The sequence below is a fragment of the Barbus barbus genome (genome assembly GCF_936440315.1).
Source record: "Barbus barbus genome assembly, chromosome: 2".
Taxonomy (NCBI): Eukaryota; Metazoa; Chordata; class Actinopteri; order Cypriniformes; family Cyprinidae; genus Barbus; species Barbus barbus.
Window position 1 is genome coordinate 22,468,970 of NC_136730.1, and position 18,781 is coordinate 22,487,750.

Here is an 18,781-nt window from a genome sequence, read left to right on the forward strand (position 1 = left end):
CTCTCCTATTGGCCGATGAGTGACAGCTACAGCTTTCATTGGTCATTTCGGATGTCTTTTATTTTGCCCCGCCTCTTGGGGTTTTCCAGTGATTTGGCCGAGGAGTTTAAGGAACTGGCAATGTGACAGGTTGTACATTACAGTGTATTTCCTTCCAAGCAGTTAAGTCTAAATGCATACGGCAAATATAAATACATATTTAATTAAAATGTAACCCTTTTTTATTATTCATTTCGTACTTTTTACAGCATGTTTTACATAGATCCTAGATGGAAGCTCCTGTATAAGTAAACAAATGTTTAATGAATTTTGTGTGAAAACAAATACATATGTGGCTATTATGCAGCTTAATATAAGCCATAGAATGTGTAAAGCAAAGGGAAAGAGAAATTAAAGCAAAGGGATTCAAACCGTCATAAGAAATGGTGCAAGTAACAGATTAAATAGATTATGAATATACAATACGAAAAAAAAACTATTATCTATGTACAATAAATGTAAACTGAGAATGAATGCATGGTATACAGCCAGATAAATCGTGTGTGCTATTTGTCCCACCTTTAGAAGTTCAGTTTGTGTACCATTGCTTCTTGACAGTTTGAATGTTACTTATTCATTTTGTGAGGTTTTCTTCTCCAAAAAAAAAAAAAAAAAACTTTTACAGTACTTTTATCTCATTGGAGCAACATAGAACCGATTCAAGACACAATGCTAACACAGGATATGACAGTCATTGTCTGGCCCCATGTGACGTTCTGGGCTGTGTTTCCCAAAAGCATAGTAAGCCTAAGTACATAGTAAACCCTTTGCCACCAATGGATCTACGATCAACTTAGGTTTATGATGCATTGGGGCAATGCTGCCCTGATACCATGGATATTTAGCTTTTAAGCTATACCACAACTCCATATAAGCATTTTAGCTACAAGACAAGCAGTTTTGACTAGCTAAGCCATGGATTCCTGCATGTGTCTGCCTCAGCTAGATCCAGTCCTTTTTTTTTGTAGTAAAATGATGAGCTTTGGATTTGGGAGTTTGATGGCAGGCATTACACAGCCGTCTTGCTCTCAGAAGGTCAATCTGCTTTCTTGCTTGCTCAGCTCCTCCTCTTCCTCTGGGCTCAGATTATTTCCTCTCAGCCTTTAAGAGCACAAAGCCTTTGTATTAAGGGCATTATTCACAACCCAAACCATTCATTGGGCTTGGGTATTAATGTAATAAAGCATTTAATTTCTATTGAAATTCAATGGGGCAAGTTGTCACAATGGAACCCGCTGTTAAACAACTGGCTATAATCCTTTCAGCAAAATTTAAATAGTTAAACAACTATGAATAAGTCATTAAACAGCAAAATACATGCAAAAATTTCAAAATGTCTAACTAATGTTTTGGCCAGAAATATTAGAATGAATATATATATTATGCAAATATATACAGTCAGGTCCATAAATATTGGGACATCGACACAATTCTAACATTTTTGGCTCTATACACCACCACAATGGATTTCAAATGAAACGAACAAGATGTGCTTTAACTGCAGACTGTCAGCTTTAATTTGAGGGTATTTACATCCAAATCAGGTGAACGGTGTAGGAATTACAACAGTTTGCATATGTGCCTCCCACTTGTTAATGGACCAAAAGTAATGGGACAGAATAATAATCATAAGTCAAACTTTCACTTTTTAATACTTTGTTGCAAATCCTTTGCAGTCAATTACAGCCTGAAGTCTGGAACGCATAGACATCACCTGACGCTGGGTTTCATCCCTGGTGATGCTCTGCCAGGCCTCTACTGCAACCGTCTTCAGTTACTGCTTGTTCTTGGGGCATTTTCCCTTCAGTTTTGTCTTCAGCAAGTGAAATGCATGTTCAATCGGATTCAGGTCAGGTGATTGACTTGGCCATTGCATAACAGTCCACTTCTTTCCCTTCAAAAACTCTTTGGTTGCTTTTGCAGTATGCTTTGGGTCATTGTCCATCTGCACTGTGAAGCGCCGTCCAGTGAGTTCTGAAGCATTTGGCTGAATAGGTGCAGATAATATTGCCCGAAACACTTCAGAATTCATCCTGCTGCTTTTGTCAGCAGTCACATCACCAATAAATACAAGAGAACCAATACTTCTCTTCCCATCACTCTGGTACAAGTTGATCTTGGTCTCATCTGTCCATAGGATGTTGTTCCAGAACTGTGAAGTTAGAGCCCTGCGCAGGACTGTTTTCTTCATCCCGCTCTCGCCCGCGCCCGCCGAATTTCTGACCATTACCGCCCGCTCCCGCAACGTGTGTGTTACACTCCCACCCGCAATATGTATGTCCACTCCCGCCCGCACCCGCAAAACTCTGAGAATTTATTCCCGCACGATAATAGACATGCATTGATTTTGTGTCTTCTCCCGTCCCGCAGGAAAAAAAAACCCGTATTGTATTGCTATTATTAAAGAGATTCATGTTGGTTTCTTTCCCTGACCTGCATGTATTCTGACGCACTGGTAGGGAAGATGAATATAGCCTGGGCTATCGGGGACATCTAAAACGCTTAGGCTACCGCGCGTTTCTTTAGACTTCAAGTACTTTGATTTTGTTGACAATGACATCATGTCGCTAGGCTACCTCCCGATCCCTGTTTTTTTTTAGCCGCCCATTCCCGCCCGCAGCAAAGTTCAAACCGCCCACTCCCGCGAGATTTGCGTTGGGTCCCGCGGGACCCGGCGGGTCCCAATCCCAATGCAGCCCTCTACTGTGAAGGCTTTTTTTAGATGTCGTTTGGCAAACTCTAATCTGGCCTTCCTGTTTTTGAGGCTCACCAATGGTTTACATCTTGTGGTGAACCCTCTGTATTCACTCTGGTGAAGTCTTCTCTTGATTGTTGACTTTGACACACATACACCTACCTCCTGGAGAGTGTTCTTGATCTGGCCAACTGTTGTGAAGGGTGTTTTCTTCACCAGGGAAAGAATTCTTCGGTCATCCACCACAGTTGTTTTCCGTGGTCTTCCGGGTCTTTTGGTGTTGCTGAGCTCACCGGTGCGTTCCTTCTTTTTAAGAATGTTCCAAACAGTTGTTTTGGCCACGCCTAATGTTTTTGCTATCTCTCTGATGGGTTTGTTTTGCTTTTTCAGCCTAATGATGGCTTGCTTCACTGATAGTGACAGCTCTTTGAATCTCATCTTGACAGTTGACAGCAACAGATTCCAAATGCAAATAGCACACTTGAAATGAACTCTGGACCTTTTATCTGCTCATTGTAATTGGGATAATGAGGGAATAACACGCACCTGGCCATGGAACACCTGAGAAGCCAATTGTCCCATTACTTTTGGTCCCTTAACAAGTGGGAGGCACATATGCAAACTGTTGTAATTCCTACACCGTTCACCTGATTTGAATGTAAATACTCAAATTAAAGCTGACAGTCTGCAGTTAAAGCACATTTTGTTCTTTTCATTTGAAATCCATTGTGGTGGTGTATAGAGCCAAAAATGAATTGTGTCAATGTCCCAATATTTATGGACCTGACTGTAACTTTCACGTATAATAACTTGATTATGCAGTCTGTTTACACTCCTGTTGAGTCTTGACTGAATGTATGTCATTGTGCTTTTATTGTTTTCACCTGTTTATATTGAGATTGTGAATTTAGTTTGTCAGACATAATTTATAAATATTATGAGCCTATAACTTAAGAGGGTTTGAACTGGGTAGCACAGAGTCAGCTAAAATACAAAAAAAATGACCTTACCAGACTTCCCTAACACTAGAGTTCATTTTGAGAGCCTCTATTAGACATTCAACCCCCTCTCTGCTGATACAGTTTTTGTTTAGCCTATAAGTGAAAGAGAGAGAGAGGGCATGTAAATCTCAGGCATATACAGGCATGTAAATCTCTAAATTAATTAATCAAATTTTAAAAAGAAACAAAGTGGATTACTCACCATAATTCCTCCAGAGTTTTGCTCTGACTGATGAGTTTAGCCAGAGCGCATGCCCCTGCACTGCCCACAGCATTATCCACCAGACTGAAACAAACCAACATTATCACTACCCACAAAAATGCTGCACAGCGTAGCTCAGCACTAAAATTTACTTTGATCTGACTGGGCAACGTTTTTTCACTGTTTAGAATAAACTCGCTGAAAGTTTATTCTAAACAGGATTCTTTATTTTATAGTTCTATATGGAATGCATAATTATGGTAATATGGGGCTATACAAGATTACCTCAGCCATATTAGCGTTGTGCTATTTTTCAGTGCAGCTGCCAATACCTCAGCTCCCCTGTCCCCAATTTTATTACCCCATAATCTGGAAATGAAAAGGCAGAATGGAAATACAATAGGCACAGTATTGGAAAATACAAAAATGAATTCCTCTCATTATTGACCTCACCCAAGAAACTGCAAAGACTGGTTGTAGCTTAGACCTTCTGCCAGCTGTTCTGCTCCCTGTGACGTGATGTTATTATTTCCAAGCCTACAAAGCAATTATATATTTTGCATGAGAAACCTGTTTCTATATGTGCAGTACAGCCTGAAAAAATGTTATTAGAATCATCAGCATCCCACAGGCCAGAAAAAGCACATAACCTGACCTGAAATAAGCACTGACCTCAAAGACAGGAAGTTCTGCTTTGATTTTAACAGCAAAGCAAAGTGCTGGGTGCAAGCATCTGTGAGGTTGTTGTTGAAAAGCCTGCAGAAATGTTGAGGTAGTAATGAAACTTGATTATTCTAAGTATAACAATAAGATATGTTATTCATAAAATGCAGAGTTAACATGTTCATTATTCTTACGCTATTTTTTGGAAGCTTTCACACGTCATTCCCTTTTCCAGAAGTTTCCGGATACCTTCATCTGATATGTTATTGTTCCTTAAACTGAAGGATTCAAATTCTTATAAATCAATTTGCAGAACAGTTTTCAAAAAAAAGAAAAAAGCCCATAAATGAAAGATCTGTCACTATGTACTTTTCCGCACATCACTCCAAATATGTATTACCAACTACTTCTGCAGAACATACTGTAAGATATTTAAAATTTAATTTTTGGACTGCGAACAACCGTGTACTTCATTGACTTGCATTGTATGGACGAAAAAAAGTTTTCAAAATATCTTCTTTCCTGTTCCACAGAAATGCATACAGATTTGGAATGACAAGAGGTAGAGTAATTGAAAACAAGTAGATGATGACATTTACATTTTTGGGTGAACTATTCCTTTAAACAACATTTCAAACAAAACCACAATGAGTTAACCTCTCATCTTACTAAAGGGAGTGACAAATATGTAGACATGGAAGAAGCTGCTCCGCGCCCACATCTCCCACTGAATTGTTGTCCAACTGGAGCCCAACAGGATTCCGCAGGTACTTCAGCACATACGCCAGCGCAATGCACTCCACAGGACCAATGTTACAGTAGGTGAGCTTCAGGTGCTCAACGTCCAACTTAGCCATGGTATCTTGAGCAATACTGTTGTCTTGCATTTCATAGATGCACTTAATTAGCCAAACAAAACTTGGCATGGCATGCATGCTCTTCTTTTCACCCTCTACAGGACGAGGAATGGACTTGAAATGTCTCTGCATACCTTTAGACAAAGACTTCACTACCTGCTTTACCTTGCGTTGCCGCACAGCAGTAGGACAGCATTCCATAAAGAGATTATGGTGCCGCTGAGATAAAAGTCCTGACACAAACTGAGCTGTAATCTGGAGGTTCAGTGTCTCTGTCACACGGGACTCCACCTCCTCTACAGAACTGTCAATACAGTGTCCCAGACATCTTTGAGACAGGCCCGACAACTGCTTGTACTGGGTCTGAAAGAGTCTGGAGACAGCAGAACGGTTGCTGTTACGATTCAGAACGACATAGAGAGCAGCGAAGAAGCATTGTAAGGTGATGTGCAGAAATTCATAGCGTTTACAATCTGTAACAGATAGGTCGTTGCAGTAAATGAGGAAACCCAGGCTGACATCCTGTTCTGTCAGCCCATTTCTTTGCAGCTCATATCCTGAGAACACATAACAAGAGGCCTCCAGACCTTCCAGCGCCAGCTGTCCAAGTTTTAACACTGTGTCCAAATGTTCCTCCAACCAGGCCTTTCCCAGGACTCCTTGGGGCTGAGGTGTCTTTCGCTGGAAGAAGTGCTGTAAGACCAGGAGGTAGACATCAGTGATAGTCTGGGGAATACCATCATGACCACCCAAAAGCTCCTGGTGGCACTTGGTCACAATCCAGCAGAAGACTGGGATGTGGCAAAGACTTAATAACACTGTGTTAGCCTGGAGGGAGTCTATGACACGTCTAGCCATAGTAGGGTCGCTGTGATGTTTCTTAACAAAGCAGTCAATGGCTCCAGGAGAAAAACCCTTCAGGAGCACTTCTTTGCGGAGATAGCGCTTCAGCGATGGTCCCACAGCCTGTGGCCTGCTAGTGATCACCTTCGTAACGCCCTTCATTAGCGTACCCTGCAACAGATTGAAAAGCAAAATAGGTATAGGCACTTGCTTTGTGGGGCAGCAGTGGCGTTCTTCATCTGTGAAACTCTGTTTAAACTCATCGAGCCCATCAAAGGTAAAGAGGACCAAATTAGGATGGTCTAGGATGAACTGGATAACCTCATCCTGACCTCGATCAGGCCAGCAGCAGTGCAGGAAGAGGAGCTCTTTCAGAGACAGCTCTCTGTGCTCTGCGTTCAGCTTGCGGCAACTGAACGGGAACAGCAGGAAAGTGTTTGTGAGCAAAGCTTCTCTTGCCCAGAGCAAGTGCAGTCGCTGAAGCAGTGTGCTTTTGCCACTTCCTGCCTCCCCAGACACAAGAACGGTGTCAGCATCTTCATTAAGAGTCCCCAGGGGACCCACCACATCCTCCAGCCCTAGCGTAAGAGTTTCACCAAAGCCATCCGTCACTTCATGAAGTCCGTCGGTGTAAATGTCATCCAAGGAGAAACGTCCTGTCCCACCATATGTGCTAAGGAAATGGGATTGGGAAGCAACAGAGCTTCGCAGCTTCTTCTGGTAAAGCAGACAATCTGGAGAAACAATGTAAATAAAAGACATGTGTTATTGACAAGTATATAGTTTGTATTCAGTACATTTACATTTATGTTTTTGAGTATGTAAATATGAGAAATAAAGAAAATAACGGAATGTAAAAATTATTTTAATAGTGTATTTATTATATTATTTATTTCATATTTATATTTAATATAGTGATTACAGTGATTGCACATCTTTGTGTAGTTGACAGACAGTAATACCGAAGACAAAGACATGAGAAGATACCCTGTCCACACAAACGAAAAATGTCTCATACTGGCAGAAAGGTGATTTTCTTTATCTTCAGGGTTTGTTCTGGTTGTCTCGGTTTGCTCTAGATACTGTAGTAAGGTCTTTGCAGCAGTTTCCCCTTTAAACCTCACTTGGTCTAACAGCCTCCGAACCTGCCACAATCCAACAAGATCACTGTCTGTCCACAAGTAATGGACATTTACTGTTAACAAGCTTGAAATAATTACATGCCAAACTGAATTGCACTTAATAAATACTAGAGGAAAACAGTTACATTTTGAGAGTTTGTATGATATATATATATATATATATATATATATATATATATATATATATATATATATATATATATCACAATGTGACAAATTTCATTTGGCAATTATTTGAAAATTGTTCAGCAATTCAACAGTCAGTACCAAGGAATAGTCATGGGGAAAATTGCATCACGATTAGTCATGGGGCACACTAAGTTTCAGGGATTTCACAACACAAAGAAAAAAAACTATGGATTAATGTAGTATTCAAACAAGTTACCTGTTGTGAGGGTGTGTATACAGGTAGTTGCACCGCATCACAATCTTTAATGGTGAAGCAGCCAGTTGTCAGTAAAGTATTCAATGCTCCGTCAATATTATCTCTGACCTTTCTCACTAACACTGGCCTGTCAGCCAGTAACGTTAAAGTTGCAGTGTCTGGCCTGTTCTTCCCCACCACAGCACATTCTTTCCCAAAACACAGCCCAGCCTTCTGCTCCTCAGGTAAGACCTGGTTCATCGCAGCCAAGAAAAGGCTGCACGCATCTTCTCCTTTATCATACATCACATCTAAAAGTTGCCTGACGTTGGAACATAGAGGTTTCTCCGCCACTCGTATGCTTAGGTAATCCTCCCAGACAAGAACCTCCCAAGCCAGGAGCAGGTCCAGAACACATTCCAGAGGTTCGGCACTGCCTCCACCACACAGGACAGCCAGAAGCTCTGCACGTTGTTTTAGGATCAACTGGTAAGCAGTCATTGTGGACTCACCCTTATCTCAAAGCCAACAGCCACAATCAGAACCCTGCTAAAGAGATGATATGGTGACGACCAATAACATCACGACTTCTTTTCTAAATGTATATTGTGGCATTTATTAGGCCTAGATATCAAAGAGATGGCATACACTGTTACAATAATCAAAACAGCAACATTTATATTTGGGCACTCATTTCCTAATTTTTCCCAAAAGCGGACAGTCTAACTATGTTCCTGTTGTTTATTTTCCTAAACTTATGTCTAGATTAGGGCGAGATGATTGTACTTGTAGTTAAATAAGGCACATTATCAAAATGGCTTTTGATAAACATACTTCGCAGACATCAAGAAACGTAATTTTAAGAAACACTTACCAGATAAGGACTAAAATATCTCCTGAACATCATTGCTCCCCACTATGAAGGTATGGTAAATGTTTCATTCATGATCGTACCTGTATCAAGAACAAAAGCGTGTTATTTGAAATTTTCGAAAATATTTCGCAAACGAAACACGATTACAAACGTCAATTTACTAGATATTCCGTATCTGTGGTAAACAGCCTACCCCAGAATATGAAAACACCACAAGCCCATGCTTAACTGTCCAGACCGTTTATCTACTTTATAGTAATGATCGTCCGAAGTGAAAGTGAAAGAGGAGGATCTTCAGGAAGTCCTTAGTGTCAAGTCGGTTACACATAAACCAGTCTTTGGCTAAAGTTGTTACATAGAAAACGGGGTGTTGTGACACTTTGTTTACACGTCAGCAAGTGATTGTTGTTTTGCACAATGATTTAATATTCACACTATCTGCTTCAGTTTTAAAACGTTTTTGAAATACAGGGTTCTTATCACTCATACTGCGTAAAGTTAGTGTCAAGTAAAGAGTGTTGTTACTAATTACTTTGTGTCCTGTAAACCCTGGTTTTTAACCAAAAAGCTGTACAAGTTCTGTCACATCAGGAGGGTGGTGCTCCCCGAGACGGGTCTTGTAGGCAAAGTTTCGGGAGAGTTTAAATACGGAAGTGAACTACTGTAGTTAAACAAGTGCTCTATCGATGACTGACAAAATAACAAACGATAGCAACCTTTTCGGCGTCTCTCGGCTGTCAGGGGGTAGCTGCAGACTGGAGCAATGGGCGTGCTGAAATGAGGCGTTCCGAAAGGTGAATCAGTACAACAAAATCTACCCCTAACACTACCCCCACACCCTGACAGACAGCTTTGTCGACCAATCATTAAGACCTTTCTCCACGCCCCTACCTTTTGGCACGCCCTAACCTTTCGCCACGCCCATTGCTCAAGCCTGCAGTTATCCCTACTTGACAAGAAACGTCCCTTTCACAGTTGTAAAAAAAGCATGCAGAACCACCCTTCAAACACCAGAGGGAAGTCTAACATCATGTAAAACATTAGGGAAGATGCCCCCAAGAACAATGTGCATTTGCTGTTAAATTGCTAAATATTTAGAAACAATTTTAGAATTAGGTTGATGGTGCATCAGCAAATGTGTTATTAATGGAAATTAAATAGAAACAGGTCTCACAAAATGTACAATTATTCAAAGAGGCCATTTCCCCAACTTGCTGGAGTAAGATGACCCCCTACCTGGGACAAGAAGTTTACCCTGGGTATTACATAATGTATAAATCTTTTTGATATAATTTATACTAATAAGCTATTCATAATTTTTCTCATAATTTTTCTCTACCTCATATTGCTGCTATTTAAATACCCTGTACAACTTTTTTGCACATTATTTTTGCACATTCCTCTTATTACTATTTAAGTCAACAACATACTGACCTGCACATTTATATTTATATTTTTTATCTTATCTTATCTTTTATTTTATTTTATTTTATTTTTTTATTTTATTTTTTCTACTTTTCTTCTTCTTAATATTTGTATACTTTATAATTGCACTGTCCTTGGAGCGGACCTGACCTACATTTCACTGCTGGTTATACTCTGTATAATTGTGTATGTGACAAATAAAACTCTTGAATCTTGAATCTATTAATGAAAAACACTAAATCAAATTGAGTTTTGACAGTTTGGATTAGACGAACAATTGAATAATGACAGACAAGGCAGAATTCCAGTAAAAGAGATTCCTTTGAAAGGTAAATGTATTCCATGTACAGGTGTATGAATATATAAATATTTAAATTCACAGATTTGAACAGAAGATATGTTGAATGGTTGAATGAGAAGATGTCTGGAAAGCAACTCTTGGAATTATTGCATAGCAATCCCATGAATTAAAATTCAAATTTTAAATTCAATAAGAAACACTAGTAGTAGTAACACTAGTAACTCATGGAAAAAAATACAGTAATGAGATTAAATATATATTTAATATTTATAGTTAATAGTCTTAATATGTTAAATTATTGTGTTAAGCCTATGTATTTTTTAGTTCTTGCAAATACTATGGTGTGCACATTTTCTATAATTTATTAACATTAATATTTTCAGCCAATTTCAACAAATTATTTATTTATTTGTTTGTTTGTTTGATGGCTTAGTGACCTTGACCGCTTAGGGCCTTAAACCACTCAAGGAAATGATTCTGTTCTGTAGGCCTATAGCTGTTCTGTAGACTCATACCATAAGCAAACACTGAGCATTTATTATGTTTATTTATTTTAGTCTACAATCCTAAATTGTCAGTTCTGGAGATTTAATTCCTCAAATAAAGCAATATATTCTGATATCTTCTGATGATGAGACCCAGTAGTCATCTGAGGAATAGATGACATTTATGGCAGTGTGGGCAGTGGAAGGTGCTGTGAGGGTTTGGTGTTGATCCTGTGTGGGGGCTGTTTGGCTTTGATGACACCAGAGCTGATCAGCATGATGTCTTCATCTCTCTGTAGCTCTGTCATCCACAGTGTAAAAGACATTGGCTAAAAAGGCTATCTAAACAAACTTTGATTTTCTAGATAAAAGAAATACAGTTACATGAATTTCTTTGAATTCTTGAACACTTTATTTGAACTGTATCTCCATACGTTCAAATTTTAAATGCAACTTTACATCCTGTTTGCTTCCTCAATTTATGCTTTTCAATTTAATTCAAATTCAGGAACATTTTCAATTCAATTCTGAAAGGTACACAACCCTGGTTGTTAGCATGGAGACCATGAAAAACAAGTCTGCCCAACAGCAATGGTCATTTTCTTCCATTAAGGAGAGACAACCAAATGAACTAACTCACTCTCTTTAGTATCTCTCAGTGAACTTGTCTATCATGCTGAATGTGGTGCATGTCTGGCATTGCATTGGACACAGAAGAACAGTCATGCAGTGGCCAGCTGACATGTGCTGACAGTGACAACACAATTAGCCAGTGACTCAGAAACAGAGCAGTAGTGCGCATGTTGTAAACAGATTACCTTCAGTGTGCTACAGCTTTCTCTAGTTTTTATCTCTGTTTTTTTTTTTTTTAGAAGTTGCACTATTGTATACCCAAAACTCTTGTAAAAAAATAATAATAATAAATTTAAAAAAAATCAAAAGCTTCAGAACTAGTAAAAATATTAAGGATTTTATATAGCCATGAAAACGAAATGAGACACCCTGGTCAAATCAGGCTTATTGGCATAATACTCAAACAGTTGAAAGAAATGCAAAAAATATTATTTATACCTAAAGTGTGTGCCTCTCCAGTCTGTCTTTGTCTTTGATCTACATAATAACAATGTGGGAAATAGAGTTGATTTGTTCCTTTATTGTCTGTTGTTTTGTCATGATTGCTTTATCTCATATTTCCTCATGTGCCATGATTAGTTTTTCATCTTTTCTGTGTAGAATATAAAACTCTGACGAGTCCGACAATGACAGATGTAATGACAAACGGTGAGGTGTGGGTTGTCACGTTGATTTTCCACAAAGACTGTTGGGGTACAGAGAGGAGAGTTCTGACAGAAATGCTAATATCCTAATCAGAGAAGTACTGTGAATTGAACTCCCTTAGCACAATTGTTTTTGTCATCTCTTGTCATTTCACATTTTGTAAAACTGTGACACTAATTGTAAATAGTGGAGGACAGGAAGAGATGCAGAGTTTTTACTGTCCCCTCAGCATGATAGCATGACCATATGATAGGCTAACCTTAGTAGACTATACATGTGGTGTGGACGCAGACATGTCACAAATACAACCATACATAGCTAGCAAGATTTGTCCTTCATTTATTATTGTGACGAGTCAGCTGCCTCCCCCCTTTCTATCATCACCACCCCGTCCCGTATTCGCCGCCCTTCACCAGGCTCCCGACGGGAGTGGGTGTGTGAGAGAGGAGGGGCGCTGAACACCTATGGGCTGGCGTCGTGTGATGAGGCGCACCTGATGTGAATAGAGCCTCATCACCGCCGCTGTTTAAACGCCGAGCGCGCCTCTCCTCGGGAGACCGGTCTCTACCCCGTGCATGCACGCTGGTGTCCTCGTGGGTCCAGGAAGGGAGCGTCGAGGAGGACTGCCGCACCCGTTAGGCGGCTGACGGGCCAGGATGCCGGGCCGTCGAATCCCCCCAGAAGCGCCGGGGGCCCAGGAGATGGAAGAAGCCGCGCAAGAGACGCCGCCGCCACTCGCTCCCGGCCCCGAGAGGAGAGCGCGTGCGGCCACCGAACTCCGCCCCTTCCCTGGACCCTTCCCTGACGAACACTACCCTCCTGCACAAGCCCCGCAACACAACGAGGACACCAGATTCCCCGTTTATTTGGACACTTTTTCCCCTTTGGACACTTTATTTTCCCTTTTTATTGTTTAATAAAAACCTCTCCGAGGCTTGACGCCACACCCACTGTGTCTGTCCTTTGCTCCTCCCGCCACATTATACAACAAACCAAAATGTGCCTATAGTTTTGAAATAAAAAGAAAATGCTGTCATTTACTCCCCTTCATGTCATTCCAAACTTGTATGACTTCCTCTCTACTGTGGAATGTAATACAAGATATTTTGAATAATATTGGTCACCAAACACTTTTGTTCCCATTGGCATCCATTGTATGGACAAAAAATTGCATGGAAGTTGGAACTGAAAAGGGAACTGAAACTTCAAAACATCTTTTGTGTTCCGCAGAAGAAAGAAATGATTACAGGTTTGGAACAACATGAGAGCGATTTTCTTGGCCCAATCTTATATTTTTGAACTGGCTCAAAACAGTCAATTGCTTGGGAATCAGAATACACTAGTCATGTTCATGTAGTCAAGTCTTGCTTTATGTTTTTGATTCACTAAAAAGAACTGGTTGATAAGAGTAATTTTTTCGGGTATCAGACTACACTGGTCACACTATGTTTTGGATTGATTAAAAGAACTGGTACAGGGCACACTGGTAGGCTACACATGTAAAGTATCTGGCAGGTTTATAGTGCTCTAATTACAAAGAACTGAATTAATAACTTCATTTGAAGGTTCTGTATTAATTTTCATTAAGGGTCTCATTTTACCACAGGCAGATATGCTGGTGAGCTTCACTTGTCACAGTGGTCACAGCTGCTTGGAAGGGCAGGACACCAGGGAATTTCAGGGGTACAGGGATTCATACCACATTTACCCCAGAGAACATGAAATGAATATCCACTTTTCACAAGTCCAAAATAGCCATCATACTTTCTGTAGAAATGATCTTTAAAGCTAGAGCCTGGTCTGCACTATTGAAATATTTAACTACATTATTAAAGAAGAGGTCTGCTGCACATCTCTTTCATCCCATAAAAACAGCCATAAATTCGTATTTCTGTCCAGCATACCTTCATGACAACAATTTATATAACATCTGGTTTTGTAAAAACCATCAGTTAAGATAGGTATCTCATTCAAACAAGTTTGTTCTTCCATTTGATCAGACTTCAGCTGCGTTCAGCCTAACAACACTTCATCACACATGCATTGCAGGACATTCAGTTTGCACTTTTTTTCTGAAATAGCACATCAAAGAAATAGGTGAGTTGACACTGTTTTGAGATTCTGATGTAAAACTCTGTCAGCACAGCGGTGGACAATGGCTTCAAACAGACCGGGGAGGCAAGCCGGTAAGCGATGTCCTAATTGAGTCGAGTCTTGGTGAAATTGGAAGCCAATTAGTGCGGCGCTTAGAGAGACATGCTCTGTCAAAAAGAAAGAGATCAAATGTCTTTCAGATATAGAGAATGGAACAGAAGAAGTGCCAACGCGTGTTGCAGTGCATCTGCGTCCGCAGTCGCAGGCACGCGCCTTTATCTTTGTGTTTGTGCGGTTGCTTTGTATTGAGTTTTAATTGACACGAAGATTAAAGCTCACTTCTTGGGAGTTTTCAGCGGACGGCTAAAAGGAGAGAGCGAGAGAGTGAGCGATAGTAGTTAGAGGAGGAGTGTGGGGCGTTGTGTGCGTCGTTGAATGTTAGCTCTGGCTCCCGCTGCATGAGCACTGCCTGAGATGGGCTACTTGTTGGACATTCATTATCAAACCCTGTTTGGTCCTTTCATCTGCTGCTCTGCAGAGCCCTCCTCGCAAACTACAGAGGCACCTTGCAGCTTGACATCTTTCCATTCACTCTGTACCTTAAACAGCATGCTGCCACATCAAAGCAGACACAAGCCCTTTGATGTTGCAAAAATAAAGAGCCCCAATGATCTACTCAAAACCAATGGAACTTTTTCGTGCCTCTCTCTCCCATACGCACTCACGCACTGTATCTCTCTCTCTTTCTAATTTTGCATCGGAGTTTGAGGAAGATAACTATGATAGTAACGACCCGTTTACACCTTTGAAAAAGTGTGAACAGCGTGTATGCGGAATTAACATATCAAGGGCTATATGTAATGTCAGATGCAGATAAGCAGAATAATTGGAATGTTATTAAATTAGACTCGCACTGTGAAAATGCCATGCGCCCATCCCAACTATGAACTGCATCAAGGTAAAATGGCAAAAAGTGGGAATTCCACAATGATTGTATGGCAGCTTGCGTATCCAGTACCAAAACAAACCTGTACCCAGTCAGCAGTGAGGGGCGTGTCTACTCATGATGTGGAGGAGAGAGCGTTCAGTGAACAGCCGAGATGGCGGCTGATGGCGGATTTTTTTTTTTTTTAAATAAGCCTAGATGGCGGATAAAAAAAAAAAAAGAGGAAAACGTCTGCAGAACGATAAGGCGATAGACGATTAGAAATAGGACCTGTGTAAATATCGGATCAGCTTTCCAGCGCTGGAGGGAACTCAAGGACCGGAAGGCCTGCAATCGGACGGAAGGAAACACGATGCATTAAGAGCCGGGGGGTGAAAACTTTTGAACAGGATGAAGATGTCCAAATTTTTCTTATTTTGTTGAAATATCATATTTTTCCATTTAGTACTGCCCTTCTGACGCGACAGAAGATACTTGCATGTTTCCTGAAAGACAAATGAAGTACAATTTACCTTGATCTTCAAATTCAAAAAGTTTTCACCCCCGGCTTATAATGCATCGTGTTTCCTTCTGGAGCATAAGTGAATGTTTGAACCTTTTTTAATAGTTGTGTTTGAGTCCCTCAATCATCCTCAGTGTGAAAAGGTGGATCTCAAAATCATACAGTTACTGCTGGAAAGGGATAAAATATGCAAAAGATGCTGGAAAACTGAAGATTCTGCAGGACCTGGAGGATTTTTCTGAAGAACAGTGCTCAGTTTAACTGTTCAGAACAAACAAGGGACTCATGAACAACCATCACAAAACAAAAAAACAGTCGTAGATCATCCAGGTAACCACACACAGTATTAAGAACCAAGGGTTCCCAAACTTTTGAATGTGGTTATTTTAATAATTTCAGCTATTTTTTTGTCTTGTGGACTATATGTAAACATCTTTTATGGAAAATATCTTACTCAGGACAGTACTAAATAAAAAATAACATGCATTTAGTATGATCTCTCTTATTTTGGTAAAATTATCCACATTTTCACAGATTCTGCAAGGGGATCCCAAACTTTCGATCCCCACTGTAAATCCAATAAACATTAAGTCCAGATCTGATTTGTCTGGGCACTTGCTCATGTCCAGTATTCGTAACGCCTGAAAGTAGTTCAGAGCTAGGTAACTAGTTATTGATATAGCTAGGGAATACTTTCAGGCGCTGCGTAATATAATTGCGCCTGCTGCACCCATGGTACGGCAGCAAAGTTCCTTGATTATTACGCCGGAATGAGAGTATAGTTCCTAGTCATATCGGCCTAGAAAATCACAACTTTTCATTTTCCGTTGGTCTTAGTAAACAATGTAACAACAGAAGGGTCAAGCTTTAAATAGGAAAATTATCCAAACTCTTTGGTCATTTTTGAGCGAGATGCTAATGGTCTAATCCGATTCAATGATCTATGCTAAGCTAAGCTAAAAGTGCTACCAGACCCCGGAGATCAGCTGAATGGATTCAAAAATGGTAAAACTCAACTGTTTAACTCTAGGGGAGTTGTAAAATGAGCCTATTTCCAAAAAAAGTGGAGTGTTCCTTTAAAGACATGTCATAATTTGTTTCTCTTATCAGTCTTAATTTACCATCTAAAATGTTATAATTACAGGGGTCTTCTAAAATATTGCCCTCAAGCATTTTCTCTTTCTTTTCCCCCTTTCTCTCCTTCTGAATAATTCACTACAGTTCATTAGCCGTTAGGTTCCTGGCTTTAAAAATGTCTCCATGTCTCCACACACCCTCACGTTCCAGTCACACTACACCCTGGGCTGATGTAGAGATAGTTATGATGGAGCAATCCATCTGAAAACAATATTACAAATAGTTGGAGGTCATTATCTGAATATGTTTCTCTGATGTATTTCTGGAGGGTTAGAAATCAGCATTAAACATGCATGATTTTTTTAAAATTAAATTTGCATGATTTATGTTATAATTAAGTGCATTCTTCAGTTGAATAAAAGTGTTTCCACAGCACTGCAATAGTCAGATAGAGTCACAGTCAGTGTTATATTAGTATTATTTATATACTATTATAGTTTATACATTTTTTGCTTTTAATAGTTCTTCTATTTTAATATTTAGCTTTTTTTAAGTTTTGGTTATTTTAGTACTTAAACTTATTTCAATTAGTAGCCAAGACAATGCTTTTTTTTTAAGTTCAAGTTCTTCATCTCATATACAGGTGCATCTCAAAAAATTTGAATATCATGAAAAAGTTCATTATTTTTTTTAACTTATTTGAAAAAGTGAAACTTTCATATAACATTTCAAAAAAGTTTTGATGAGCTTACAGCGCATGAAAGTAAAAAATCCAGTATCTCAAAATATTAGAATATTTACATATGAGTTTCATTAAATGACCGTCCCTACCCCTGATCGCTTCCATGCCACACCTCACTGATGCTGTTATTCGGCCTAAAGGAGCCCCAACCAAGTATTGAGTGCATAAATGAACATACTTTAAAGATCTTGAACTTTTCTATTTTGCAAATCCTTTTTTTTTTGTTTGATCTTCATGTCACGGTACGCCGTGAAAAGACGAAGTCTGGGTCCAAGTGCAGGTGAGGGTTTTTAATGGAAACAAAAAGGCCAACACGGCACAAAAAAACGAAACAGAAAAGGTCTGGGATACCAGACGGCAGCACAGTGCATGTATCCCAGACCACAGCAGACACTAGAAACAAAACACTGTAACACATTTACACACGCCAAATAATGCAACCAGACAGAGTGGTAGGAGAGGGGAGATTAAATAGTCCGTGGCAATTGGGAACAGCTGTGGGTGTAATGAGTGGGACAGGTGTGTGTAATGTGACAGGTGTACGTGATGTGGCAGGTGTACGTGATAACGTGAGGTGAGTCCGGGTGGAAGGGAGATGGTGACCTCTGGTGGCGACAGGGAGAAGCGCAGGGCCCAGACTCGTGACATGACCCCTCCTTTAAGGAACGGCTTCCAGACGTTCCACAAGATCCCCCCAAAAGTCCAGAGGGAGGTGGAACAGGGGGAGGGATGGTGGGCCAGGCCCGTGTAGAGGAAGGGAACCTGGGCTCTGAGGCAGCGCCGGCGGGATGGAGACCCAGGGCAGAACCGGCGGCCACCACCGCGGTGAGTGTGGAGCTGCCACCCTGGAGCGGGCAATGGTGGGCTCCACCGCTTCGGGGGGCACATCAGGGTGGGGAACATCAGCAAACACCGCTCTCACGGGGGCTTCGTGAGCGAACACCGCTCTCTCGGGGGCCTCGTGAGCGAGCACAGCTGTCTCGGGAGCCTCGTGAGCGAGCACCGCTCTCTCGGGGGCTTCGTGAGGGAGCACAGCTGTCTCGGGAGCTTCGTGAGGGAGCACAGCTGTCTCGGGAGGAACGTGAGCGAGCACAGCTGTCTCGGGAGGAACGTGAGCGAGCACAGCTGTCTCGGGAGGAACGTGAGCGAGCACAGCGGTCTCGGGAGGAACGTGAGCGAGCACAGCGGTCTCGGGAAGAACGTGAGCGAGCACAGCGGTCTCGGGAAGAACGTGAGCGAGCACAGCGGTCT

The 18,781-nt window shown here is 40.8% G+C and overlaps 1 protein-coding gene across 2 annotated transcripts; it reads right to left on the reverse strand.

The window, feature by feature from the left end:
- Positions 1-201: 201 nt before the first annotated feature.
- LOC306843895 (nucleotide-binding oligomerization domain-containing protein 2-like) lies at positions 202-8,959 on the reverse strand. Of its 2 annotated transcripts, none has more exons than XM_079375600.1 (12): positions 8,874-8,959; positions 8,681-8,760; positions 7,828-8,352; positions 7,319-7,445; positions 5,270-7,034; positions 4,795-4,878; positions 4,610-4,693; positions 4,391-4,474; positions 4,223-4,306; positions 3,938-4,021; positions 3,745-3,828; positions 202-1,140 (listed from the first exon to the last, which is right to left on the reverse strand). In XM_079375600.1, exons 3-12 carry the CDS (start codon positions 8,305-8,307, stop codon positions 1,068-1,070), a joined length of 2,949 nt encoding a protein of 982 aa, XP_079231726.1. In that variant the 5' UTR covers positions 8,308-8,352; positions 8,681-8,760; positions 8,874-8,959; the 3' UTR covers positions 202-1,067. The 2 variants fall into 2 exon arrangements, with proteins under 2 accessions (XP_079231726.1, XP_079231727.1); XM_079375601.1 differs by having other exon boundaries at positions 7,828-8,355; positions 8,874-8,954.
- Between the last annotated feature and the right edge of the window lie 9,822 nt (positions 8,960-18,781).